Below are 27,795 nucleotides of genomic sequence, written 5' to 3'. Positions count from 1 at the left end.
CGTTTTACACACTACAAAGAACCCAGCATCTCTACTAGAACTGTCGCTCGTCAGAGTCGATACGTCACTTACGAATATACTACTGTACCGTGAATTCTCGATATATCTCAAAAACACGGGTATTGTCAGCGTCGTGTATCGTCCAGAAGACATAACCGAGCCGTGTTATGTTTACACTCCCCGGCGTCCAAGGCCTCTCGAGCTTCGGGGCCCGCGGTAGTGGGGATAGACCCGCGACGTTTATCATCCAGGCCTTGGCGAAATATATACAGAAATCACTGTATTGCTGCTTTCCGGTGGTATTCTCGGTTCGTGCTTGACATTTTCTCACTCATTCACTAATTGGTGGCTTATGCAGTGAGTGGTTATCTAATTAAAAATTACTTTGTTTATATTTACCTCGTCTACTTCTTACCCATAGGACTGCTTGAAAATATTCCGAATTTATCTCGACAGTGGTGCACGTCGCCGCTGCATAGGCGATCAGTTCAAGTCGCTGACCCTCTCGAAGTTCAATAAAATCATAAACCATTCCTTCGGGCAAGTAGCTCCCGCTCCTAATTGATTGGATCCCGTCGGCTCTGCGACCGACAGAGACCAGCAGCGAAAAATCGACCGCAAATACGGTTATGTTTCCTCGAGAGCTGTGCTGTTGACGGACAGCGGATTCGGTATGGTTAATATTTTTCACCGTCGAGGGACCCCGTAATAAAAGAGAAAGGGGATAGAGGTCACTCCGCGCAGAGTCGCGGAAGAAGCGAAATAATTACTACCGTTACCAGGGAAATGGAACTGTATCGATAGGTTAGGTTTATGTGGGGGGGAGGGGTAGAAGTGTTATCGCCAGGGACCGTTTCCCTGATCACTCGGGAATATTAATCCAGAAATTTTCTCGTCTTCCGCGAGTAATCGATTCTTCGTCTTTGCTCGTGCGAGAAGTCACGCGACAATGAGCCGGTTTCGTGAGCTGTAAAAATAAACAGAAAAAGAGGAGGGAGACGGGCCGAGGAGGAGATGGAGGAGAAGAAGAATGGAGAAGAAGAGATGGAAAGAGATCATTAAATCTTCTTCTTCATTCTCCCAGCGAAGCCTGGTCTCTTGCGCCGCGCGCCCATGCTTTCACGTTTTCTCGATCCGGAGCTGCTCTCGAATCAGGTTGAACGGCGAGCGAGCGAGCTGGCGAGTGACTCTCGATCGTCGATCCGTGACACCTTAAGCGTGTCTCTACGTAGACACACGCTTAGCACAGATCCGCGTCGAGAAATAAAACGGCGAAGTTATGCCGCTTTTTCCGCCCTGCTCTCTCCCACCGCGCGATCACCGCGTACGTACATACCGGGTGTCCTTGCGGAATGAAAGTACCCTGGAAAACGCGACCCCTTCTACCACCTATGAGTAATGCCGGCAGCCGAGAACGTTAGGATATGTCCACACTGAAGCGACAGTGAGGAACCTAATCGGAGACGTGTGGTTTCAATGGTCCATAGGATTCTCACTGTTTTAGTGAAATTAGTCCCACAACGTCTCGGAAGAATTCCAGCTAGCTTCACCAAGGGGTTGAAGACACACCGACCCTGGTGTGTGCCTCGTGGTGATAGCCTAATTGGAGTTGCTCATGTCCCAGTTCATTACTCAGTAACCCTTTAGCTTAGGTGGGCGTGAGTTTTTAGTGGGTGGTCTCCGGGGGCACTCCCCCGGGGATAGTCCCACATAACCTCGGCTTCCCCCAGGGAGCCGGGGTATGCAAAAAGCATTTTCTCACGAGAAAAAAGTCCATTACTTAGTAATCGAAAGGACATTTCCAATTGATCATGGGACGAATGGCCACCCGATGGAACATGAGCAGTGTATTAGAGTAATACTTTAAGGCACACACTAGTATCAGTGTGTCTGTGTGCATTTGAAGAAAATTCTATTCCTTGCGGGAAATTTTTATTTTGCATAACAACCTAGCCACGAGTTCCTCTGTGTTTCCTGTTTTTGTTCGATTTTCACCGTTTCGAAGGAAAACACGAACTAGCTTGAGGAAACATCGAGCATCAACCGGCGATTTTTTTCAAGCAACGCGGAACGTCAACAAAGTTGCCCTCTGTTCGGTGTGGACGTAGCGTTAGGTCGTTGAAGCGCGAGGCCTTGGCCGATGGATCGTGCCTGCTCGAAACACTCTCCTCTCTCTGCTTTCACGAGCGGAAAACTTTTGAAACGGTTTTCTGACCGGATAGGGTGCCGGCGTGGACACCTGGCACGGCGCGGGCCGCGAGCACCGCCGCTATAATTTTTTTTTTCTCTTGCCGCACTGCTCTCCCGCGGTTAAATGAAACTCGACTATGTTTCTTCGTATGAATTGCTAATGCGCGGAAGTTCCGCGGAGAAATTTGTTTTGCGCCGTTATGAAAATTAATTGCTTGCATGAGAACGCGTGTTCCGCCGAGGCTCGAGAACTTCTTCGGTCCCGCAGACTATTTTGTTAATTACTTTGATGATGGACGGCTTCAAGCGAGCCACGAAGTCCTTTTTCTCGAAACTCTTCGTTAGCGGTAGGCACACTTGGCGGAGGGTCTTAATCGCGGCTTGATCGAACGGGGGTTAATAAACTACAGTTTTTGGTAGGCTACTTTCTCCTGAAAAGTTCAATTTCAGATAGTAATTATGATTTGCAATTAGAAAGAGTCGAAAATTAATTTTATTCACCTCAGAGGGTTATTTTATAACTAGACTGCTTTGTCTAGACTTTGGAACTAGAGCTCCAAAAGTGAGTATTTTACATTACTTTATAAAAATAAGAAGAATGTGTCTATCCATTTTTTAAATAATATATATGTAAAAAAATTCATTTGTTGAGTTATTCCACGTGGATGGATCTTCACAATTTCAATAATCGTAAAATAAAAACATTAGAACTCGTCATTTTGCCGGGTCCCGTAAACCTGATGTTAAAGAATTTAGAAAAACAGTGAATTCTCAATATACATCAACAACACGAGTCTTGCCAGCGTCGTGTATCATCCAGTAGACATACCCGAGCCGTGTTTATGTTTACACTCCTCGACGTCCGAAGCTTCTCGAGGTTCTTGGCCCCTCACGGGGTCTACCCCGCGGTAGTGGGGATAATTCAGCGACCTTTATCATCCAAGCCTTGGCGATATATATATTGAGAGAAATGACTGTAATGTGGTGTTTTATTTTGAACCTAATCAAATTATTGCTTAAAGAAATAATTGTCTACGTAGCTGTTGCATTTTGCAGTTAATACAAACATATATTTTAATCGTAATTGAACGATTACTTGTAAAATTACAGTAGTAGGTCGAGCAGTGCAGTAGAAGTTTACGAGTGTAAAAGCAATAAAAAAAAAGAGCATTGTTGATCGAATGGCTCCCACATACAAGTGGCCAGTTGTCAGAGCATGTTTTCGAAATTTCGCTTCCCGCAGCGGCGCGACCGACCGCCGGAATTGCTAATGCAATTACGCGAAAGTGTGAGATAATGATATGCGTTGGGTATTATGCGTGTTCCGGATTCACTAATCGCGGGTTTGATAATGCGATTCGCATTGATCTCTGCGGAGGAGCATAAATTCTCCCTCGAAAACAAACGTGCACTCGATCATATGAATCTAACAAGATCTAACATCGGATATGTAGTCGGATCTCGAACGGGTCGGTGAATTAACAAAGCGTTCTGACGCGGATCAGTTAGCGCGAAGAGGTGAACTGGAGCGAAAACTTCGGCTGGAACTTGTAAAGCGAAAAAGGACATACCGTTCCGCGGTGCGCGACGTTCTTGGCACTCGTTTTCATTAAGCACGCAGAACGAGATGCTGGAAGTCCTTCACATTGCGCGATGAGAATCTTAATGCGACAGCATTAACATAAAAACATCGTAGAGTCCGTCGGCCAAGATTTTGTAAATTGTTATTCTAAATGCGACGGTTACTCGTGAATTATTGCACCCGGCCTGGCACCGCTGCAGACAAGATAATTCGTACATTTTCATTGCCCCCTTACGAGAACCATCTCTTCAACCCCCCACCCCCCCTCCCCTCCCGACGAATAGCACTTTAATTCACTTAGCGCTGTATCAGCTTGATGCATTAGCATGGTTGCCAACTGCCTTCGACTTTGTTAAGCCTCTTTATATTAATTTGAATACGCCGCCTACGCTCGAATCGTCATTTTCCACGGCGACGCACTTACTATGGGCTCGCTCCGTATCGTCGCTCGCAGATTTCGGGGACTTATCTGGGATTTGGATTGCGTTCAGCCTTCTAAAGTTTATTACGATTCCTGGCGCAATGTTTATTTCATCGGTGTGCACGGTGTTAGAATACTTTCGACAGCGTTATCGTACTCGGAGTGATCAAATTATTATGAACACTTTGGTAGAAAGTGGAATGACTGTTCTACTTACACCTCTTTTATTGCAGAACACATTGCTAAGACACTTATTTTCCTCTACCTTACGCAGTTCCTAAATAGTTTTATTTTCTCGTCGAAGTACACTGCCTCGCAAACAGATGAATGCGTATGCGTCAAATTAATTTGTTAACAATTAACCAGCCATTTGTTCACGACAGTGGTTCAATGCAAATTGCTTCTGTATTCAATCGAATCATTCAAATTACTCGATTCTACAGCAATTCGAATTGCTAAACGTCGGACTAATTGCGGAAGGAATCCGTTCAACAGGCTCGACAAAAATTAACTCCATCTCCCAGATACGGTGCGCTCGTCCGCAACTCTGTCTCCCAGTGACGGCGCGCCTGGCCGCGAATGGCACAAAAGCCACTATAGTGGCGTTACCGATCAGACTGATGCTTTCCACGGAAGCCACTATAGTGGCGTACAGTACTTAAGGGGGCCGGCAGGCATTTGGCCTTGACTGTCACGCTATGTTATGCTATGCCTTTTTTCTAGACATTTTACGTCTTAAATAAGTAAGTAATCAATTAAAAATGCATACCACCGTGTTTGTAAATGTCTTTGCTATGTCTGTATAGAGCCCTTTTTTCGATACGAACACTAAATCTCGCGAAATTAAGAGAATCTCTCAGCGGCAGCCATCTTGTGACGTCATACTTGCTTCAGAATTCGAATTTTCTGCCGAATATTACAAATTACTCCACGATGAGGTAGAAATTCGCAATTTGGGCTCTATACAGACATAAATTGGACTTTCAGGAAACACAATTGACCATTTCTAAACTGCTCATTGCAATATTGAAGCGATAGTTTGAAAAGGTTTTGACCCATGCATACGTATACGGATTTCAAACCCTGCCGGCCCCCTTAAGAGGTTAAAGGCAGTCGAGTCTCGGAAACGCGATTCGCTCCGTCCGTGACCGTAGCGAGGTTCGGTGTTCCGGATCGCTCGACAACCACCGGAGGCGTTATTGCTAAACGAATCTTCATCTTTAATTTCAGGTGCGGGAGTGGTGGATCCAGCGGGTTTTTCAGAAGGAAAGGTTTATCGGCTTCCGTTCTGAAAACGTGATCGACTTCGCGAAAGTGGAGCGGCTACGCGAGATCCGGTTTCGGAAGGTCGGAAAAATATGAGCATCTCGTAAAGTCGGTTGAAGTGCAGCTTTCAGACACCGAAGGGGTACAACCATGGAGACCGAAGAACTCACTAGGCTCGTAGATGAGATCTACAAGGTAAGCGTCCAATCGCATCGATCTCGAGATCGGTCTCACCTCGCCGCCGGTTGCTCACGACATTCTCGGTTTCTCTTCCATCGCAACCACGAATAGAAACCGAGCGCAAAGAAATGAGATAGATTCGTTTTATACGACTAGCCAGCAAGCTGTACTCCGTTCCACGGCCATGTTTCATTTACCAGATTAAGAATTCTCGCGTTAAAAAAAAAAAAGAACACTACGAACTTCGTTCATGGTAAAATAATTAAGTCTTATCAAGTAGGCTGCATGAAGCGGTGTAATTTATTGATAAAGCATAGCCAGGGAAATATTACCAGGGAAATTTTCCATATGTCATAGATGTTGTTTTTATTTGTTTAATCGTGTGGTTAGCGATTCAAAGATGCAGGAGTTAGATAGATATTTATTTCTTCTTTTTAATATTCAAGTGAGATAAAAATGGAATAACACAATTCTCACGCTATTCTAAACTTACATGCAAAAATTAATTCGGATTAATTCTTGGACGACGGGACTTGGGTTAATTTAGGCCCAAAGCTACAAATATTCTATCGAAATTCTAATTTTCTAATAGCTAGTTCAAATTACCTATTTAAATACCTACTTAAGTACCTATTTATATCAGAAAATTAACATTGAGTTAAAGAAGTAGGTACAGTGATTTCTCTGTATATGTCTCCAAGGCCGAGATGATAAACGTCGCGAATTGTCCCCACTACCGCAGGATATACCCCGTGAGGGACAACGGAGTTCGAGAGGCCTCGGACGTCGAGGAGTGTAAACATAACACGGCTCGGGTATGTCTCCTGGACGATCTACGACGCTCGCAAGACCTGTGTTGTTGACATATACCGAGAATTCACTGTATATCTATAGATGTCATGAAATCGCCCAGAGCATTTCCCTTGCCGAGGGTTAATAGTTCGCATAAAGTGACCAGCTGGTTTTTCTTAACTTTTGATCACGTGTTTGAACGTTGTCGTATATTTACGTTCATTCTGAATTCTAAAATATCATTCTGATTATTCAAATAACTCGGAATGATTATTGCGAGGGTAGTTTGTACACAAAAGAATTGTTCATGTTTTTAAGTCTCCATTAAATTGGAACCGCGACAGGAAACATCTCCAGCAGGCTCCATATTTGAAGCAACCTCAACAGCGCAGAGCAATATCGGCGGAATCCTCGAAATTCGTTTTCTCACATTCTAATTCCGACCTGCCGCACATTTTCCTCCGGTTCGCGGAGAAACACGAATTACCCTGACCCTCGTTCCACCCCGTCTATGGATATCCCCGCCGATTATACTCTCGCCTCGGGGCGACGAATTTTCCGGTGGGTCTCGTCATGCGGATGGGCTCGCCTTCGTATACACCAAGATACACCTCGGTCACGTGTCACTCGATAAATGCGGAATAATGAAAAACGGGTTTCCTCACCGTGCGCCTCCATGTAGATACAAGCTTCCTCTTCAATCATCAGATTTGTATAATTTCGAATCTGCATCCCCTTCTCCCTCTCCTTTTTACTTGCTTTTTCTTCGAGCCGCGTAAAGTGAATCGCGAGGGGTTGAAAATTGATATTCTACTTGTTTGACATATAACGGAAAAGTGGGGGATGCTTTGCCCGGACTTAAAAATTCATTTTCCATACCATAAATGCATTAGTCTAAGTACAACACTTGGCGAAAAGCATTCGATCACATTTAAATATTCCTACTGGTCGGAATTGCAAAGGAGAAAGTAAAAATCTGTTTTCTCAGTTTTTTGTCTGAGCTTGTAATGAAAGCGTAATCAAAGCGTTTTGTAGATCTATATCGGTTATACGCACGGTGACCGTTTCATCGAGTAATAATCAATCGATTCCATAAGATTTACACAGGAGATCCTCTTCCACAGATTTTAATTCGTAATAGTTGTCCATAGCATTTTATCGCGATATTCGAAATTAAGGAATTCAGGTACCACCGAGTCGGCTCGTAGATTACCTGCGTAAGAGCGCGCCCGATCAAACGACGCCACGAACCGAAGGATCCTGGCGGAGCAAAAATTAAAGCAGCCCGGATTCCTCGGGCGATTTCCTAATCGCGGGAACCAATTTCACGGGAAATTTATTTCCCCAGTTGTGGCAGTCAATTTTCCTCCGGTCGTGACACGAGTAATCCGCCAGGCACCAGCAGCGGCAGCAGGCGCAGCGAGCGCGGAGCAGGAGCGTCTTTCCCGGGCGTTGCATTATAACTTGAAAAGCTCGGGAGCCGGTTGGAGTGTGCAAAACTGTTTCGCCGCTACCCGGCTGCGCATCCCGTAGTTAATCCATCTATTTACCCCGCGCACTTATCCCAGCTGTCTGTCTCGAAAACGCGCGTTCACGCGAGAAGCCCCGCAGACACGCTTACCGCAGAATTTCTTGATAATTAGGTGTCGCCCCGGAAAATTATCCGTCGCGAATACAAGCGGCTGCCACGGAGTGGGGGGATCGTCGGACGGCGCGAGAGAGGGAGAGTCGTAAGTGGTGGATGGCGCTCACGGGAGCGAGAATGATTAGGCGGAAGGTAATCTTATTAGTCGTTCGGCAGTCAAGCTTTCCTTTAAACTCCGTCACCCTTCGGGGACACCCTCCACCGTCTTCGCGCGCCCCGGTACACCTCCAGGCCCCCTCGCAGATACCCTGTCGACGTCTTTCGTACCACGAAACTCGGGTCTACACCATTATCCCTCCAGACGCAGCCGGTTACGCGAACTAACGACAGATATTCCAAGGAAAATGCGAAAACGAACGAAGAGACGACGCCGTCTAATAGTAATGATAGCTGTCGGCTTATATCGGCTTACACGCTTCCGGCTGCTTTTCCACGATCTACTTTCCCCGCTTTGATGTATATTAAACTCCACCGATGCTGTTATTGCTGGTGCATGTGTCGGCGAGGAGCACAAGCGTCGCTTCCTTGAATCAAGCATGTCTATCCTAGGCGCTCGACACCAGCGAAATATGTACAGTGAGACTCCCATTAACACTAGATTACCGGGGCGAGTCAATTTGACTCATTTACGATTTTATGGCTATATACAGGGTCATGCGGTTTTAAACGGCCAAACGTCAACCAGCTATAGAGGACCCCAAATCAAACAACTTTCACCCCTAAGACTTTTTTTGATTCGGTCTTGATTTTTAGATAATTGCAAAAACCTGTCATTTTTTGCGTTCACTTAAGATTAAATATATTAGGACTGCAATTATGTGTCTTGATGATTTTTCCTTTGTATGGTTTAAAATAAATAGGGGCATCTTTTTTATTAAGTCAACTTTTCTGTATGTCCTTTGGATCTTGGATTTTTTGACACGGGGCACGCCGTGGAGACTGAATGAAATAACTTCGAATCAAAAAAAGTGTTAGGGGTGAAAGTTGTTCCATTTGGGGTCCTCTATAGCTGGTTGACGTTTGGCCGTTTAAAAACGGATGACCCTGTATATACAGGGTGAGTCACCTAACGTTTGCACCTCAAATATCTTTGTTGTTTCTAAAGATACGTAAAATATGGTAAGGACAAAGTTGAATGGTACAATGGGGCTGACACGATGCCATACAAAAATTTTGTTTTTATGTTATTTTTTTTTTTAGAGATATCAAGGTCACCTTGACTTTTTTAAATGGATCGAACCTTTTTTAAACACCTACAATGATAGTACCTTTCATTAGGAATGCAGTGACTATATTATTCCAAGGTCATTCACAAAACTTTTTTTGGCATCGTGTCAGCCCCATTGTATCATTCAACTTTGTCCTTACCATATTTTACGTATCTTTAGAAACAACAAAGATATTTGAGGTGCAAACGTTAGGTGATTCACCCTGTATATAGAAAAACTTAATTAATTTTTCGTAAAACATATGTTGGTTTTTAATAGAATTATGAAATGTATACAGTTACTAATTGTTCCTATATGTGCTGTACCTATTTTGAGGGATGTGAGTCAAATTGACTCATTAAGTATTTCTAAACAACTTTTATATTTTTAGACAGCTTTTTTTATCTGCACTTAAATCGAAAATTTGGAAAATATGTTTTGTAGATCGATTAAACAGGTTGTTCCAAAAATGTACTACCTTGAAAATGGCGATTCCTGAGGTGGTCTGAAGTAACTTTTTCCTTTGCGAAAATGTTTTCCGTGGCTTTGTTAAGGAGTTATTAACGAAACATACGGACCAATCTCGGCTCGGCGACAGCACCCGCTGAGCGTGACGTCGGCATTGGCTGAGTCAGAATACGCCTTCTGTATCCGTACTCTGATTGGTCCGTGTTTTTCGTTAATAACTCCTTAACAAAGCCGCCGAGAACATTTTCGCAAAGGAAAAAGTTACTACAAATGGCGTCAGAAATCACTCCTTCCAAAGAAATATTACATTTTTGGGACACCCTGTATATATAATAGTAAAAAGTATAAAATTAATTTAGCCTCTTTCATTAAAAAAAAAAAAGTGTCATTATCACATCGTCATTATTGCAACACTGCTAGCATGCAACAAGTTGTAATTACCTGTTATTCCCCGGTATTAATGTAGTAAAGTGATTAAGTTTCTTGCACGTTCTCCGCGTTAATTCGAGCAACAAAGCGCATTCCGAGAAGCTCGTGAAAGCTAAAAATCAAGACTCGGAGCTCCGCTGTACAAAGATAAATGGAAAAGTGGCAGTGAAGTGTAATTACTTCTTTTTTCGACGTTCTTCATGTAGTCGTAACAAGTTCTTAACGATCTGCGTGTCGATGAACGTGTGAAAGAGGGCTGAAGATTCAAGAATGCTTGACGAGCTCCAGCTACAGGTTTCGTATTGTCGTTTTTCGTCAATCGCTTCTGCGGAAATAATGCGCGCAATAAGATCACAACGAAACTAGAATATTACGTGCCAACTCGCAGACACCAAATGATACTCATCGATAGATTTGTAACTCTTCTACGTTCTTCGCAGCTTCACTGTACAATTATCTTACTAGAATACACACCGAACATCCTTCATATTAAACACGAACTGATAATCAGACTACGGATCTTTATGCATTTATGGCTTCTGAAAATTTGCAAAAAATGCTAACATATAACATTCCACAGAATTTAGTAGAATTTTTATTTATTGCAAAGGCTCTACCACTGAAAACAACATTCTATCGATTCCACTTTCTTAAAATACCTCTAAAAAAATTACAAATTGCATAAATATAATATATTACTGATAATAATTAGTAGACTGCGAATTTTATGCCTTTATCTTTAATTATAATTCAATTTAATTTCATTATGTTTAACTGATTAAAATTGTTGAAAGGAGAAATCCATATTTTCATTCAACTTTCATTTCTCATGAAAGGCTTCGAAAATGCTTATTTCGCATGGACATTCACAATGAACATCCGTCCAATCATTGACGGTCTTTATACAGCTGTTTTAGTCTCCCGGGGCATCGTAAGGTTTCGAGAAAAGTTTAATAAGATTTTTGTCCTCCTCTGGATGCAATGGAACCTGCGATAAAAGAATCGAAATTTAAAATTGAATTCGCACAAAGATACGTAGTAAAATAACAAAGGTCGTAACGAAGCTGCACAGAACGAGAAGTGCACTTCTCCGTTTCTCGCAGTTTTCCGCTCGTTCATTTTCTTCCGACGGAGCACAATCAAATTTCTTCAATTCCTAATAGAATTTAACGATCCACCGTCGCGGTTCAGGAACGCGAAGAAGAGACACAACGCGTCTCGAGCTGAAAAACCGTACACAAATAACTGTCGGCCGGCCGGGGTCGTGTTTTAGCTTTCGCTTCGGCCGAAACAAGATTTGTATAGAGCTTTTAACACAATAAGGATAACCAGTTCGCTCCGGCGAATGGAAGATTCGAAGCAAAGAAAGTCTCTTTTCGTGTCTTCGGATAACTCTCCCGGGGCGTTCAATGTAAGAAACGACATTGCTTACAGTAATTATCGTCTTCCTTAACTATGTTCCCCAGCTTAAAGTACACAAGAATTGTACTTTCATTGAGAATAGGACCGGATTTTAACTACCAAAGTTGAACGAAGCCGAGACACCCAGCATTTGAAACTATGAGACGATTCTCTTTTTTTTTTGTGTATACAGCAACATTGGTATTTACTGCAATTTTTTTATACCACGCAATAAAATCGCACCGTTGTGCGTTTCCACTCTACAGGTTAATTTACATTATACGGCTGAACTATAAACATGCAAAGTTACATTATAATCGTTGATCGACTGTTGGGCGATGTTCCTTGTAAGCACTGCAACGTTGACGATTAAATACTGAGGAAAAAGCAACAGCAAAAAGTACACGCACATTCTGTGCTAGAGTGCTAGACACATTCTTGTTATTTTCACTAAGATAATTTAAAGTAGTCATATTTAGTGCTCCGTAAACGCAGTGTTAAGGTCCTAAAAATAAAGAAAGAAAGTGTACCAATAAATATCAAATAGTGCTGAAAAATTTTAAAATACCGCATAATTGAGATTGACAGTTTCATGAAAATGTACTCAAATCCGAGCCTCAAAATTACATCCGAACGTTCAACGTTACTATACGGATCGCCCCAGTCCCTTATCTTTTCCATTCTCTCCGTGACGAAATCGGTGGTGGCGGTCGGGCCGGGTTGGTGTCCATAAATTCCGCGGCCGCTAAAGTTATTAACGTAATTACCGGTGAAAAGCTTAAGGGTTGGGCCAGCGTGAACGCCCCTCTCGCGGCCACCCCCTTTCACCCGGCACACCCCCGAACGGTAATCGATCTAACGTTCACCGGGCTGCAGGAAATAAAGGATACAAATCGGTTTTCCGGGGTTTCCGGGCGTATTTCGACGTGTTGAAATTAAACTGCAGCCGGAGGATCGCGGGTCGGTGGTCGCGACGCTGTTGCCGTACGTAATCCCGGATAATCCTTTAATTTTTGTGGATTCGATTTTACGGGGCCGTTCTATGGGGCTGCGCGTGGCTTGTATATACAACCACGCACGCACGCACGCACGCACGCACGCACGTACATAGAGGTAACAGTTCGAGCGCTCGCGCACACTGTAAAGACTGCCTATTTGTATCTGCCGGCGCATATATTAATCATACGGGAACCTGTTCACCGTGGCACGCACGAGTCGATGCGCGTGTATCGATGCATCGATCGGTATAGATCGCGGTATCGAGATGCACGTGGAGTCGTCGGGTGTATTGATCGTCGAAATGTGTTCGCGTCCGCACACAGAGCGGCGACGGAACACGTTTCACGTGTGTTTGAGCGGCCCGGAATTTACAGGTGTACTTATCCGTCGTGCTGCCTCCATTGGTTCCGCGGGGCAGCGGGTTCAATGCGGCTTGGCAAGAATGCCGTTATGCGGTAATAATAAATGAGTTCTGTTAATTAGTGACGAAACACACCGGGGATCCCGTGGAACTTAATAGGATCCGCGTTAACCTCCATATCGAACGGTCGTCGGGGATTTGGTTTTTTCTTTTCTTTTTTTCGGCAGTCCCGACCAACGCATTACGGTTTCCATTCGAGAGTGCCCCTACCTTATGGCGGTAACATACTTATGCCAGCGTTGCTAGCGCCCGGTATGCTGTTTTCCAATCTGTATAATTATGCTCGCTCGTCGGCGCTTTGTTGGCTAACCGAGGATGTTGTTAGGATAAGGATATCCGTGCAAATTCATGGCGCTAGACGCTGATCTATGAAAAGCGTATTCATGACGCGGGGGATCGTACTAACAAGAATTTCTCTAAACCTACCAAGAATTTTTCTAAACCTACCAAGCATTAACAGTATCTAGTAAATATTGCCTTATAAAAATGGCAATCTTAAATTTATTGAGATTATCAATGTAATAAATGCTTGACAAAGAAATTTGTTCCAATATTTTCCATAAATGAATTATTATAGTTTCAATAATTGTAAACTATAAAACCGGTCATTTTGACCGTGGTTCGTTTAGTGTTACCTTATTTTCTACTGGTTCTCGTGATCTACAAAACGAATGAGTTAAAATCTGCATTTTCATAACAATTTTTCTGAGAACGTTTTTTGTAAACGTTGTAGGAATAAACGCTTGTCGAGCTTGTTAAATATGTTCAAAGATTTTAATTGTTGCGAAACTTCGTCCGAAACTTCAATCGTTTATTACACAAGTGATCGTGATTATACCGTGTTTGATGTCATTTTAATTGAAAAAGAAACGAGACGAACACAATGGTCAAAGTTTCATACAAAAGAAATCAAAAATTTGAAAAGTTACAGTCTTTTGTTTTGTTTGCATTGATGTGAGTCTGGTCGATGTTCGACACCTGGCTGGCTCGGTGACTGGTTCCAAGGGGAGTCTCCCGTGGCAGGGATAAAATTTGGACAGTTATGGTAGAGATCTTTTTCGCAGTTACGGAGAGAATACTGTAGAACTTTATGTAAAACCATATCAAATATTTCGAAAAAGATGGTGTGTTCGTGGGCTAATGAAGTTTCTTCGGTATTCGGCGATGGAGACGTGTTGATTTCCATCGGATAGGATTATTACATTTTCGAGATAGCTGGATCGCGTGTGTATGTGTGTGTGCGAGTGTTTGGTCGAATGACTGGACAAACTCACGGTCACACGGACACACGTTAACCGGAGAGGTTGTGACGCCTCGCGGGCACCTGTTTCGAGGGGTGTCTCGATGGTGGTCTCGATGCAGGTCTCGATGCAGATCGGAAGCCAATTAATATCCACTGGCATCCTCCCGTTTCCCTATGGCGGCTAGCCACCGGAATATACACCGTTGAAACATAACCGTGCGGCTCGTGATATACTCGCGCCATGGGGCTCGCTTGTCGGCGATGGGACCCTATAAACCCCGTCATGCGATAACGGCGTTAACCTGTAGTTACCTCGTTATTTTCTAACGGCCCTCCGTCTCGAAGAAATCGAGATGGTAACAAGACGAGCAGCGCGCTTCTTCCATCCTTTCCCCGCCCACTGCCCTCGCGAAACCCCTCGGTTTTTTCGCTCTCCTTTTCTTTCTCGAATCTTTGGTGTGATTTACTCGAGCCTGATTTATTGCGGCGATTTCCAGGGAAATTTATTAACGGTCGCGCCGGGCCCCGGGCTTCGCTTATTTCGTCTTATCGCTGTGATTCGGATGCATACACCGTCCCCGTGGATGTTTTATGGAATTTCTTTGACGAAATTCTCGATTTAAAATGTGTACCGCTCGAGGGAGTTGTTATCGATACACCCGCTTGCTTTCGACCGATTGGTAACAAAATATTGACATTTTTCCAAATGTTTTTACTGCGCCTTCGCGGTCGATCTTGGAACACCAATAAGAATAATGAGAAAGCAAGCTGGTGGGAAGATGTTTCTTTTTTTTTTGGATTAAACTCTATAAGAAATTTTTTAAGAAAATTTATATAGCTTTGCATTAGGTTTGACAAATAGAAAGAAGAATAGCAAATCTGCCAATGAATAGTCTGCTAAATTCAGAGGATAATATAAGAAATCTCATTCGATTTATAAGCTTAATAGAACTGTAGCAAGGGCCGTAACCTATCAAATTTCTGGCCACTGAAATGGAAATATTCGAACAATAGTTACAGCGTTGTTGATAACCTTCGATGTTGAAGGAAAGCTAAAACTCAATGATATAAAAGAAATGAAAAGAAGAAATTTAGAAACATACGACAACGAAGAGTACAACCAGAACTGTACAGGGTATAAAGAAATGTTGGCTGCCATATGCGTATTCTACATCTTCGAATCGATGAAGATCAGTAAAAAGAAGTTACCGCAAAATTGCCCTTAACCTTGAATTTCAAGGTCAAATTTTTGTTTATTCTCATGACGCGGAGAATATAATTGCAATAAAAAGAAATTTGACCTTCAAATTCCAGGTCAAGATGTAGAACACGCCTATGGCAGCCAAGAGCAAACATTTCTTTACAGCCTGTATACATGAGAAGCTTCCTCCGCAAACAAATAGAAATAAATGTCGTATTCATCTTGAGCAAATTAAACGTTCCTCTTTTAATCGCGAACGATTATTGAAACATCCACTGAATGGCGCTGACAGAGAGTAGTCATCGAAAAACGCGGACCATAAATCACTTTTTGCCGAGCCCATCCCCGTTACTTTATTCCAAGTTCTCTGCAATACAACGGTGCTCGAGCAGAGACACACACACACACACACACCGATCCGGTAGATATAAATGTATTAATCGGCGCGCACATTAATCCCCGGCAATCCGAGCCCCGGCATTGTCACAAAAATTCCGAGTGCGTAGTGACAGAAGCACGTCACCCTTCATCGGATCCGGCATTCACCGTTGCATTATGCCCACTCCTGTGCGTCTCGCCCTCTCAATTAAAAACCCGCTGCGATTAACCGGGGGGGCCTTGTGCAAAGGTTCCCGAAGCAGGCTGCTACAACACCATTAATAATCTTTAAAAAGGTGTGCGGGACCGGCACCACCGAGGCTGGTAAGCCGCGACTAACGCGGTTTAGTTGGCCAAGTAAGTGCAGCACGTGTCCTAACGAGGGTCTGCTCATTGTGCATATTCATTAGGACGTTCATTACGACCACTTGTCGCCGACGACGCTCCCCTCCGCCCTTAACGGTCGAAGGGATTCATTTTTAATATTCTTCCGCGACGACGGCGTGAAAGGAAGTCGTCTTGTGGCAATCCAAACCTCCCCTCACCCCACCCCCCACCCACCCTTTCGCACTGTCATTCGTTCCTGGCAATCAATTAATCTCGCTCGAACCCCGTTTCGCGATTCTCCCTCGGTCGACGGAGAAAAAAAATTCATTACCGTGTCGCAATATGGCGTACCGCTATTCGCGGCGAGGAAAACTCCCTAGCCGCCGCTCCCCCTTCCCCCACGCGTACAATAAAGGTGAATGATGGAACTAGGTGGGACACAAGCTCCCGTTTATTTCGAGGAATTCCCCTTCTCTCCCTTTTTAATAAAGCCGTTCGCGGATTTAATTGGCCCCCCGAACGACAGCGATAAGAAACATTTAGGCGATCCCGTTCCGTGTTTGTCTGTGAAAGCTGAGCTTAGCCCGGGCGATATTGAATTTTTAAAGCCGCCCAGCTTTGCGGCAAGTGGCGACAAAGTATAGTTTCCGCGGACGTGAAATTATAGATGACCCCCGGGGTCGCATCCTCGACCCGTTTTAAGCGTCTCCGATGATTTGTACGTTTTGTAAGTTCGACGAAGTTTGATAGACGAGGACGTCGAAAAGAAGCTGGCACTTAGACCGATTAAATCTTAATGTTAGTTCGACAACGCTGAATATAATCCTCTTCCGTTTTGGTAATTGCTTATTCGAACGTTTTATTTCCGTTGAGCTCAACGATAAACAGTTACGACAAAAGACACATCACAAATCGATAGACGAGGCTTCGCACTTTTCATTGATGTACTATACGAATGTGACGAGATAAAACTGGGACTGCGTTCCGATCAGTGTTGCCAGATCGAGACTTGTGTTCCCACTCTAACTTCCCCTTCTACCGCGCCATCCGCACGCTTTCGCCGCGGCCCGGTCACGTGACGCGTTTCGTCTCTGTCGTGTGCACACTCCGGTACTGGCAGAGAGAGGGTAACTTTCTCCCCTCCCGTCGTGCTCCTTCCCCTCTTCTGGCGCCACTGCTCCCGACATTCCAGCGTAGTATCCAAACGCTCCCTTTCCTTTTCCTTCTGTCTCTCTCGCACCACATAGGCCGCCGCCAAAGTTCGCATTCAAAAAACGATGCTGTACAGAACGAATCGTCCGCATTCGACGGCACGCCTCTGGAAAGCCGACCTATCCGAGGATTACGTTCGAACACGTCGGTCCAAACACCGTGGATCGAAGCAGCAGAAGGGAGCAACGTAATAACAACATTTACAACCCGTAGAATCGGGAGAAGCGGTGGATTTGCAGGACGGAGGTTCGCATACGAGCGAAAGATTAATTGTGTTGAATCAGGGAACACGAAGCACACCGACAAAACGAAAAAAAAAGAGAGAGCAAGAGAGCGAGAGAGAGAGAGATAGAGAAAAAAAAACCGGTAAAAATAAATATCACGGTTCGGTCCAGCGGAAAAACAAGTCTCGCATCGCGAAATCTTGATACCGGGGGTGGGGGTGGGGGGTGGAACGCGTGCATTCGTTCCCAGCTGGGGAATAGTTAATAATGAAATCTCGATGCAATTTCGATAAAATATCGTTCTTGCGCCGGCAGGCAGGCGGCCGGAACGGGTTCTCCTCGGTACCCCCGATGGTTAATATCGCGGATAATTTTTTCCGTTATCTCCTTTTAATATGGCGGCAGCGACGTCGTTAGTTGTCCGCGTGGCCCGCGTACCGATTAATGAGACGCGTGTTTTTTGGAAGAGCCAGACAGCGAATACGCGTCTACCGCTGTTCGATATTATGTAGCGTTAATGAGATAGAAATAGTAATGAAGCGGTACGAGTCCACGGGGATATCGCATCAGCTGAATAGTAGGAACGCACCACTTTCTTTTTAGAAACTTTTTCACCCAGCACTTATCAACTTTGTCTAATACGTACGGTCCGTCTGCGTGGCCTATTCGTTACGTTCCTTGAAGTATGCAAAGGGGAAGCCTGCGAACCTTGTACCTCTTTATACAGTCCTTACTCGGTATATGTCCCAAATATCTAGCCGATAAAAGTCCCAGAACTATCCCCACTGTCGCAGGGTATATCCCGTGAGGGGATCCTTTTCTACGGGAGTGTATCAAAGAATAGTATTTTCTAGCCGATATATGTCCCTGGTTAGACCGGTGTTGTGGACATATATCGAGAAAACACTTACGTGCGTTAAAATATTCAGTGAACGCCACTATTCGTTGATGAAGAAAGTGAACAGAAATTTATAATTCGTTGATGAAGTATTTATGAAACATGCTGATTACAGTGGTAATCACTTCGTGATAGTTTCGTTCCTAAAAAAGTTATGTTTAACGTTACCGTTAAAAAGTCGGACATTTCGTACGAGCAACCTGATACACGGCACTCGTATCCTCAAGATCGAAACTTCATTTATCGATCAAATTGGATTCATGAGTCACTCCCAGTTGTACAGATCCTCGAACTTCTCGAGTTGACCAGACCAAGGATCACTCAAGTCGAAGTTTCCTCTTCGAAATAGCTGACACCATTACTTACAACGTTCTCGTGAGTTACAGCCGTCTTTCTCGAGAAGCGAATCGATCATTCTAACGGCATCGGCAACGTGTTCCCTAACAGTTCAAACACAAACAGAATGCACTACCCAATACGTTGTCCTACGACTAACCCTCTTAAACGTAACCAATTTCTAAAATTCCTCGTTCAACGGAATCGTGTGACATCGCGAAACCGTGAAACACAAATCGCTAATGAAACGACAAAACTGATAAATATTTACGCTGAAAACAGTTATATACAGGGTGTCTCACCGAACTCAATCATCTAAAATATCTCGCTTGTTTTTTGTGATAGAAGAAAATTTCAGAGGAAAACATTAGTTGGTTCAAATATTATGATAGGCAAAAAAATTTGTTCAAGGTTATATTTTTTGAGATCTCAAGGTCATCGAAGTTTTTTAAATCGTATGATATATTTTTATTGTTGCTATATGATAGCCGAGGTCAAGACGAATTCAACGACCTGTGTATTGTGATCTTCACGTGACCTTGAGTTTGTAATCACCAACGATTCCACACCATACATTTACACTCCGTGGACGTTGGTGTACAACTTGTCAAAGCCAATTTTGCGCACCGAAGAAATTGTTCATAAACAGATTACTTTCCGATTCGTGAAACTTTGAAGTTTCACGAACTTAAGTCGTGCAGTTGGAAAACTCGTGGCCATAAATTTGACGTACACTTGAAATTGCATTTTCTATTTACTTTCATAAAATTGAAAATTTTACGATCTCGAGTTATATGTCTCCACAATAACACTGCGCGAGTGTCGATTGAATGGATGAAAATGATGCTCGTGAAACTTGTTTAACACTAGATTTACGGGACCCGTCAAAATGGCGGGTTCTAGTGTTGTTAACTTACGATTATTGAGATTGTAAAGATGCATCCATGATGAATAATTCTAGTATATAAAGGTGTACACAAATGACTAAAAATTTAGATAGACACGTTCATGTAATTTTTATAAAGTAATGCAAAGTTGTCAGTTTCAGTGCTCCGTAAATCCGGTGTTAAAACCCCTTTGCCTTACGATTTATTTTACAGTTTCAGTGAATAGAACTTTTTTGTAATTCGTAATTTCTTAAAAAAAGAATGTTCTCCAATAGCTGTGCATAAATAACGTCAAAATAGTATTTTATTTCTGTTTAAAGGAAATTGATAACATACATATTTATTAGACTCTGTTGTATTACTTGATATTGTAGGGCAAGGGTTTTAAAAAGGCCAATGCAACATGGTTTGATTTAACGACACGGGAAATCGTACGAATTGAAATCGCAGCGATTCGATTCGTTCCTGAATTAAATGCGACTCTTGTTAAACGATTGATGAATTGGTAGAATAATCGCGGGCCGGTGAGAACTCTGCGGACTTCTAGAGTGCCCCTATCTCGCCCGGCAGTTTATTCTTTCAGGCTAATGGAATTCTTGTTGATCCACGGTGATCCGCCGCGGTTATCGACAATTCCATCGGGGGGTTAATTTGCAAGCATTCCTGGTGCAATCGGCGGGGGAAAAAATGGACGCGCGGCCCGATCGTCGAGGAATCTGTCGGCAGTTCTGTATCCACTCGACGTGGTATGCAGTCGCAGAACTCGGTATCCTCGCCCTTAATTGGCCGTTTCTAGTTCCCTTCTCTATCCTGTACCCTTCTCGAATGACGACAATGTGCCATGGTACGATAACGCGTGGCGCGCGGTATGCGCATCGATTCCAACCGACTCCTCCTCCTCCATTACCCATGAAACAACTATTACCTGTGGAATATCAAGTTTCGGAGTGCCATTCGAAGTGCCGCCGAAGATTTGTTCTACTCGCATCAGGCAAAAAGAAAACCGCATACTGTTCAAGAATTATATTCTCTGGCCAAAAAACCATCGGAATTGCGCTTTTTCTTTCACTCCTTTCATTACAAAATGATCAAGAATTCACATCATTTGTAAAAATTACATAAGAAAAATGGCACCTTTTGCTATTTCCGTTCGAAAAAAGTAAAAGTAACGATATAGTTTTTAGTACAGAAACAAAAAAAAGAAAACGAATAGAAAAGAAATAAAAATTATCTGCGATATAAAATGACACGTGTTTCATACTGTTAGATACTAAATGCTTAATTCAATTTAAAGAGGGAATAGAAAAATAAAAATTTCGTTCTGTCTGGACGAACCGATAAACTACGTTAATCAGCGAGCTTACCATTGGATGGAAAATAAGTAATTAATTGATCGGACCAAACGAGAGGTGTGTATCAACAAAAATTATAATATTATCGCGTCCCGCATTAATTAAATCTAGGTACCATTCAACTCGAATTACGTTGAATTTATTTTCACCTCGTTATTGTTACATTATTAACCTCTTTATTTAATGATCTTCGCTACACAGCTGCGCTCGAATTTTCGTATTGTTCTCTCGCATTTAGTTCCGATCGCAAATTGCAAACAATAATTTAACGGTTGTTCCGCGGAACGAACGTAATCGGTCATAATGTAATTAACTACTTGATGTTGAAACCACGGTAATATCGTTCTACGGTTCCGTTTTGCCGAATAAAGTTCGTTAAACGAACGCAATCTGTTTATGCATTATCCGTTCATAAATATTCCAGATACCTTTCTCGAGTTTACTTTCAGATAATAATTATTACTTTCCCACGTGGCCATTAACACATTCGAGTGTCTTATTTCGAACGTGCAGTCGAGGGTAAAATTAAGTGGACACCCTTTAAAAGCTTTTAAAATTGGATCAAACGACTCGAATTGTTTTTCTTTCAGACGTTCTCATTGCTTTCTCTATACGTTTTGTTTCTATATTTGTTTATGATATTGTTAAAGTAATCCTCGAAAATATTTTCTACGTCTATTCAGCCGCCATAAATTTCGCCGTTTTTGCTGGAAGAGCACCGGGTATCGCGGAAATATTGTAGTCAATCCGGAACAGTCTGCTCCTTGAATCCTCAACATTTGTAATACTTATACCATACAGACAGGATCCAGATGTTTCAGGCTCGCCAGGTTATTAATTGTCGAAGCGGCTCAGGGCTTTCCGACTCATATGTCCGCGTTGAGAGCAGACTTGTAACTGACGTAACCGGGGCCTCGAGTTCATGAACAGGCAAACATTCGGCAAAAAGAAAAAGAAAAAAAAATTGAACTCAGCTCTCCGCTTTCGCTTTGTCTGTTAAATCCAGCATGAAGAACCACTAGACAAGATTTCAACAAAAACTATTTGCGGATGTAAGTCGATATTCCCGAACATTGTTAACCGCGAGTTTTAACTTCACCGTGCAATGCGATGACTATTTATCTTATCTCGAGCTGGCTGGATTAACAGATTTATCGGCGATCTTGTATCGATAATACTAATCTAAGTGCAAATCTATGTAGCGAAAGTGTTGCAAATTTTACACATCTGAGCAGAAATATATTTTCCGTTTCGATGAAGGCAGCATTGGGTAACTGAACACCGTTGGTTCGAACGGTGAAAAATAACCTGATGTAACCTGACTCATTTTGTGAAAAATAATTTTTCATTAAAATTACGTTTGCACAAAATTTTCGAGTTTCAGGTCATTTCAAGGTCATAGTATAATACACTGTTGAATTCATCTCGACGTCAGCAATAGTTCTATGATGTCCACAACATATGTTGCCATTTTAAAAAATCAAAGTGACCCTTACTTTTTTTTACGTAAAAACCATTTTTTCAGTTTTAAGAATATGTGAGCATGTATCTCACCAAGTACTGATAAACTTTTAGCTAAAACATTTTTTAATTGCATTACCGGAAATGTGTACAAAATGGTGACAAAACTTAACGGGTAGATCCTGTATATCTGAACAAAATTGTTGATGAAAATTACTGTTTGTTTTCGCATTTTTTATGCAGCGCGAACGTTGATACGCAATTGTTCCGTTTCATGCTAGACTCAAATCCTAAATGTTTGACCTATGATTCACCATGTGAGAGCTATTCTTGAGAATGTAAGAGATAGTTTACTGAAGAAGAAAGAATCTATTGGAAAGTAGGATAATAGAGAGTGGCTCTCGAGTCTGTGTACACTAACGTGTATAATTTTTTCGATGCTCTACTATTGACAAGTAGCATAGGAAGACTGGATGTGATGTCATTGACACATCAAAAATTGTGCACAGCGCGGCAATACCTGGTTTAAAATTGATTGCAAATTAGCTTTTCTACAAATAACAATGAATTATTTAGCGAAAGAAAAATAGGCCATCGAAGTATCAGCAATTTTATATGTAGATTTAATTAATCCTACTTTCTTCCAGAAGCACCGATCGGTATAGACTTACGAAAAATTATTGTAATATACTCGAGCATGATTCAGTACAATAGACTGTTAGTTCGTGTCTATTAGCTGTTAAATATTGTGTTACTTCACACATTCATACCGTATGTATTCTATCCATTAATCAATTCAACTTTCCTTTTCATGTTAAATGGTTGGGTAACACTTCCTGAATTTTATAAATATGTTTACATTACTACACGAACATAACTCGATTGAATTCGCTTTCTCGTTGCCGGGAAAGTGCTAATATTTAAGTGCTCGTATAACTAGCCGCAAACCTTCAGAGATAAATCACGTAATTAATATTTCTTGCCCAATTATTCTTGTCGTTTATAGTACTTATTGTTATTTAAGGTGGGTTGGAATTTGATCATTTGTTATCAACGAATTTATGCAGCAATTACCACAGGTCGACAGCTGTAAAGGAATATTAAATTGGAGGAAACGTTACGCAACGTAGCCGAACAGTATGTGAATTAAACAGTAGGGTAAGGGAACCAATTACTGTGGGGGTATCAAGTACTGTGTGTATATGATTATACTTATTTTTAAAACATAGTGAATATTAAAAAAGAGATATGTAACATATATATTAACTGATTTTAAAGAAAAAATTTAATATCTCTTTTTTACTATTCATTATGCTTTAGAAACAAGTAATAATATTGGCACACTAATTGGGTCCCTCACCCTATTGTTAAATCTGATTTTTCAAAAACTGTACGAACCCTGAAGATCTGACCGGCAACGGAGACAATGCCGATTCAAATCAAAATTCGCGGCGACGCACGTGACGCGATCGAACCGGGGAGGGGGGGGGCGGAACGTCGCAGAGGTTGGCCGGGGGCCAATTATAAATTTGCCTTTATGTAAAAGATGGCAATGCGCGGCGCGGGCTTCATGTAAATTTCGGAGCGAGATGCCAAGCGGGCGAGCGAGTCGTAGAGGGTTGGGAATCGTTGTCCGCCCCCGGCCCTGAACGGAAAAAATCGGCGGCCACCGATACGAGCAAAATGAGCGTGAGGGGGGGGGCCCACTCGTTTCTGCGGAATCTATTGAATATATGTATCCGACGGAGATTTGTTTCGATGAGGTCATTTGAATTCGTGGACTTTATTGCTGTATCTCTTTGTGTCCCGTCACTTTTACTCCGGGGACTCGTCGGGGTTGTTTTCGTTTTGCTCCGTTTTCTTTTCCTTCCATCTTTCTCTCCGCACCCCCCTCTCCCTCCCCTCTCTCTATTTCTTTCCCCTTTCGCGTTTCGAGCGTAGGCATGAAGGACGACGAATATTTTTCTCGAAATTTCGGAAGCGGATCGCAGAGACCCCTGCTGCGAAGCAAACAAAAGAAGTACGCCGCTTCAAATAAGTGTGTAAATACGATCGGGTGCTCTGTGTGTATGTATGTATGTATGCATGTATGTGTAATATTCGGTTTACTTTCCGCGAGGCGACACCCGATTCTGCATACATTGGAATACGAGATCGGAACTGGGAAGATTGATAGCGCACGCCGGAACAAGAATCGATAGTTGGTGTCTCGTCGTCGGGGTAATTGGAATTTTTATTGGTATAAGGAAACGTTCGACGAATCGTCGGCTGGTGCGCGAGAACTGATTTTTTTTTACCGATACCCTCGATTGTGCTGCAGGGAATGAAAATTGTTAGTACAGTAGCCTCGCGTTACGTCAATATACAGGCTGATGGCCGAATGCTGGACAAAACCGATTCTACATGAAAAATATTAGCCGGAAGAGTGGAATAACATTTTTTCATACGAGGCTTTGCTTTCGTGAAAATCGATTTTAAAAATCCGTCACGTTCGGAGCTGGGTAAAATAGTATTTTAAATGGTAAATAATCCTATTTATTTTACAGTGTGCGTACAACTTTGAAAATCAAATATTTTAGTGGATGTAATAAGTTTTTAAAATAGTGTTTTATTTGTAGAATATTAAAAATATTTGGATTTCATCTTGGAATATTTTATCATTTTTATTTTAAATACTTCGTTGAAAATAATGGTTCGCACGTTACTTTTGTCTTACATGTTATTTTTCATAAAAATTGAATACTTTTCTCGGCATATTTTTTCCTAAAGCAGAGATATCATAATGTACGTACGTACGGTTTTATCAGTACAATTTTAAATATCATTGCTAGCGAATACATTTGCAGATGAAATTAGTATGCGCATACATTGACTGCATTAACATGTTTAGTGTATATAGGAATGCTGGAACAATATTATACCAAAAGTTCACAAACGTGTTTCAAATATTGCAATAATTACATTGTATAACATTAACAGGACGCGAGAACATATTCCGCATGCCATGTTACATGGATTTAATAAAGATAATGTCTTCCGTACGTGTGCAATTCTAGATAGTGCCGGTTTCAAAGATAATTCATTTTAACAAGTTTATAGCCATAAAACATATAAAATAAAAAATATTTATATATAACATATAAAATATAACGCACTATAATATCTATATATAATCTTTATATATAATATAAAATATTTATTTTCTCCTTCAAATAATTGTAATTTATCAAATACAGGGTGTCCCATTTGAAGTGAACTAAATCTCTGAAATTATTAATGATATCGAAAAAAGTTTCACACAAAAGTTATATGTTTTCGAGAGGGCTAAGATTATATGTTAATGGTGTTTTTGTAGATGGAGGGCATATGAAGGTCACTTACAATTCTTTAATGGAACCATGTAGTATTTAATACACCAATCGATGCAGTTCATTATATACCATAAAAAATTATGCACCTTATAGAAAAATGGCCCCATTAGTTTACGAGATATTTCAATTCTAATACTACGAAATAGTGGTACTATATTTACCTCGCTGCAATTCAAAGTGACTTGTGCATCCAAACTAACATTTTTTTCGAAATTAATTGGTATTGAGTGCCATCTCGTAATATTAAAATTAAAGTATCACCTAAACTAATGGGCTTCCGATATATGAATATTAATGATTAGTTATGGTAAATAATGCACTACATCGATCGGTGTATTCAAAAATACATGGCTCCATGAAAAAATTGTAAGTAACCTTCATATGCCCTCCACCACCGTTTCACCTACAAAAAGACCATTAACGTGTGGAATTTCGTCCTCTTCGAAACTGCATAACTTCGGTTCGATACATTTGATATCGTTCATAAATTCGGAAATATTCGAATAGTTCGCTAGAAATGGTACAGCCTGTGTACGTAGACCTTCGTGACTGTCTGCAAATATTCGAGAGTTTCCAGCAGGGAGACGTTCAAATAACAGAGGAATTTTCTTTCGTTACCAGCTGACCGCGTTCGCGAACGCGCGAACAAGCGTTCGCTCGAGTCGCGTCCCGCAGCTCTCGGGGAACAGAATCAGGCGAGAAACGCGGAATATTTTTACAGATCGGTGAGCGGGAATTTTTCTTCGGTGGAAATACAGTTGGAAGGAACGGTACACGAGCGATTTGTCACAACGTCACGAGCCTCTTTCCCGGCGTGCTTGCTGTTTCCATCGGCATTAAAATAGTCAGATAAATTTTACGACACGTCATTGCGCGCGCGCGCGTTGTTTGGCAAATAAGAAGAGCGCGCGCCGGTCGATTGTCGTAACTCGAGTTCGCTTCGTAGCCGCACGTACGAGTTCCGTTTCTCGGAAGCTTAACGTTAGTAGGATATCGTTATCGCTCGCCGCGGACGAAAATATTGCAAAAGTTTTTGTTACCGACGCCGGCGGTATCGATTATTTAACTCACCGCGAGTGTCTTGCGGTTCGCATACTCGTTTTTGAGGATGACTTCGAGAATTCGCCACGGGTTCGCGGTATCGCCGAGTCACTCGAGACCCGTTTCTTTGCTCTACGATACAAGTCTCGTTTCTAGAGAAAAGTAATTAGCAGGCTGCTAACTTTTCTCCCGTTTATAGCTCATAAAAGTCGTCGAATAAAAACAGTATTTAATTACACATTCGTAGAAATCGCTGGAAAATCCGAACCCTATCGACAGAACTTTCCGATCGACCAAATAGACTATAAAAATGCAAAAAATAAAATCGAATCGAACGTTTATGAAAACAGTTACGGAGAAAATCGGAAACAATTATCTTCATTATATCCAGAGTTTTACCGTGATTGATAGAACTTTCTTTTCGATACAATGGAGATGTTGTGTATAAAAACTGATGATGTGATAATGTTGTATGTACGAAATTGTACGCAGAAGTTTAAAAAGGTCAATTTGACCAGTCGTGGTAGGAATATTGTTAAACACTCGTAAAGGAGGGAAGATCGCACATCTTTACATACAAATAACTTTTGAGCTAATGATCTCCTAGGAATGAAACTTGGATTTCCGGAATTTTTTCGCCAAAATCTATAAGATTATGTAAAAAAACTAAAAAATATCTGGTTTCCCGAGGTGAAGTTTAACCAAAGTGTCCATTATATTGCCGACACGGATGTGGATCGATGAAATTCCATATTGACACGAAGTTATGTCCATTCTCTTCATCATGTCACCGAACCTAACGAATATTAGCTATCTCAAGCAGTTGTTAAAATACCAAACTTTTCTTAATTCTATGCTTATA

General features: G+C 42.0%; 1 protein-coding gene across 2 annotated transcripts in view; it reads left to right on the top strand.

Annotated features, from left to right (window-relative positions):
• Nucleotides 1-27,795, top strand: part of Irsp53 (Insulin receptor substrate 53 kDa) — a 249,342-nt gene that overhangs the window by 21,837 nt on the left and 199,710 nt on the right. For both annotated transcript variants that reach the window (XM_076788691.1, XM_076788700.1), the window contains exon 2: nucleotides 5,424-5,654. In XM_076788691.1, the coding sequence (XP_076644806.1) occupies nucleotides 5,610-5,654 (45 nt within the window). In that variant the 5' untranslated portion in view covers nucleotides 5,424-5,609. The remainder of the gene's footprint in view (nucleotides 1-5,423; nucleotides 5,655-27,795) is intronic.

The sequence above is a fragment of the Halictus rubicundus genome, chromosome 1 (assembly GCF_050948215.1).
Source record: "Halictus rubicundus isolate RS-2024b chromosome 1, iyHalRubi1_principal, whole genome shotgun sequence".
In the NCBI taxonomy this organism is placed as follows: Eukaryota; Metazoa; Arthropoda; class Insecta; order Hymenoptera; family Halictidae; genus Halictus; species Halictus rubicundus.
Note: the sequence above shows the minus strand (reverse complement) of the source record. Positions and strands in the feature narration are given on the sequence as shown.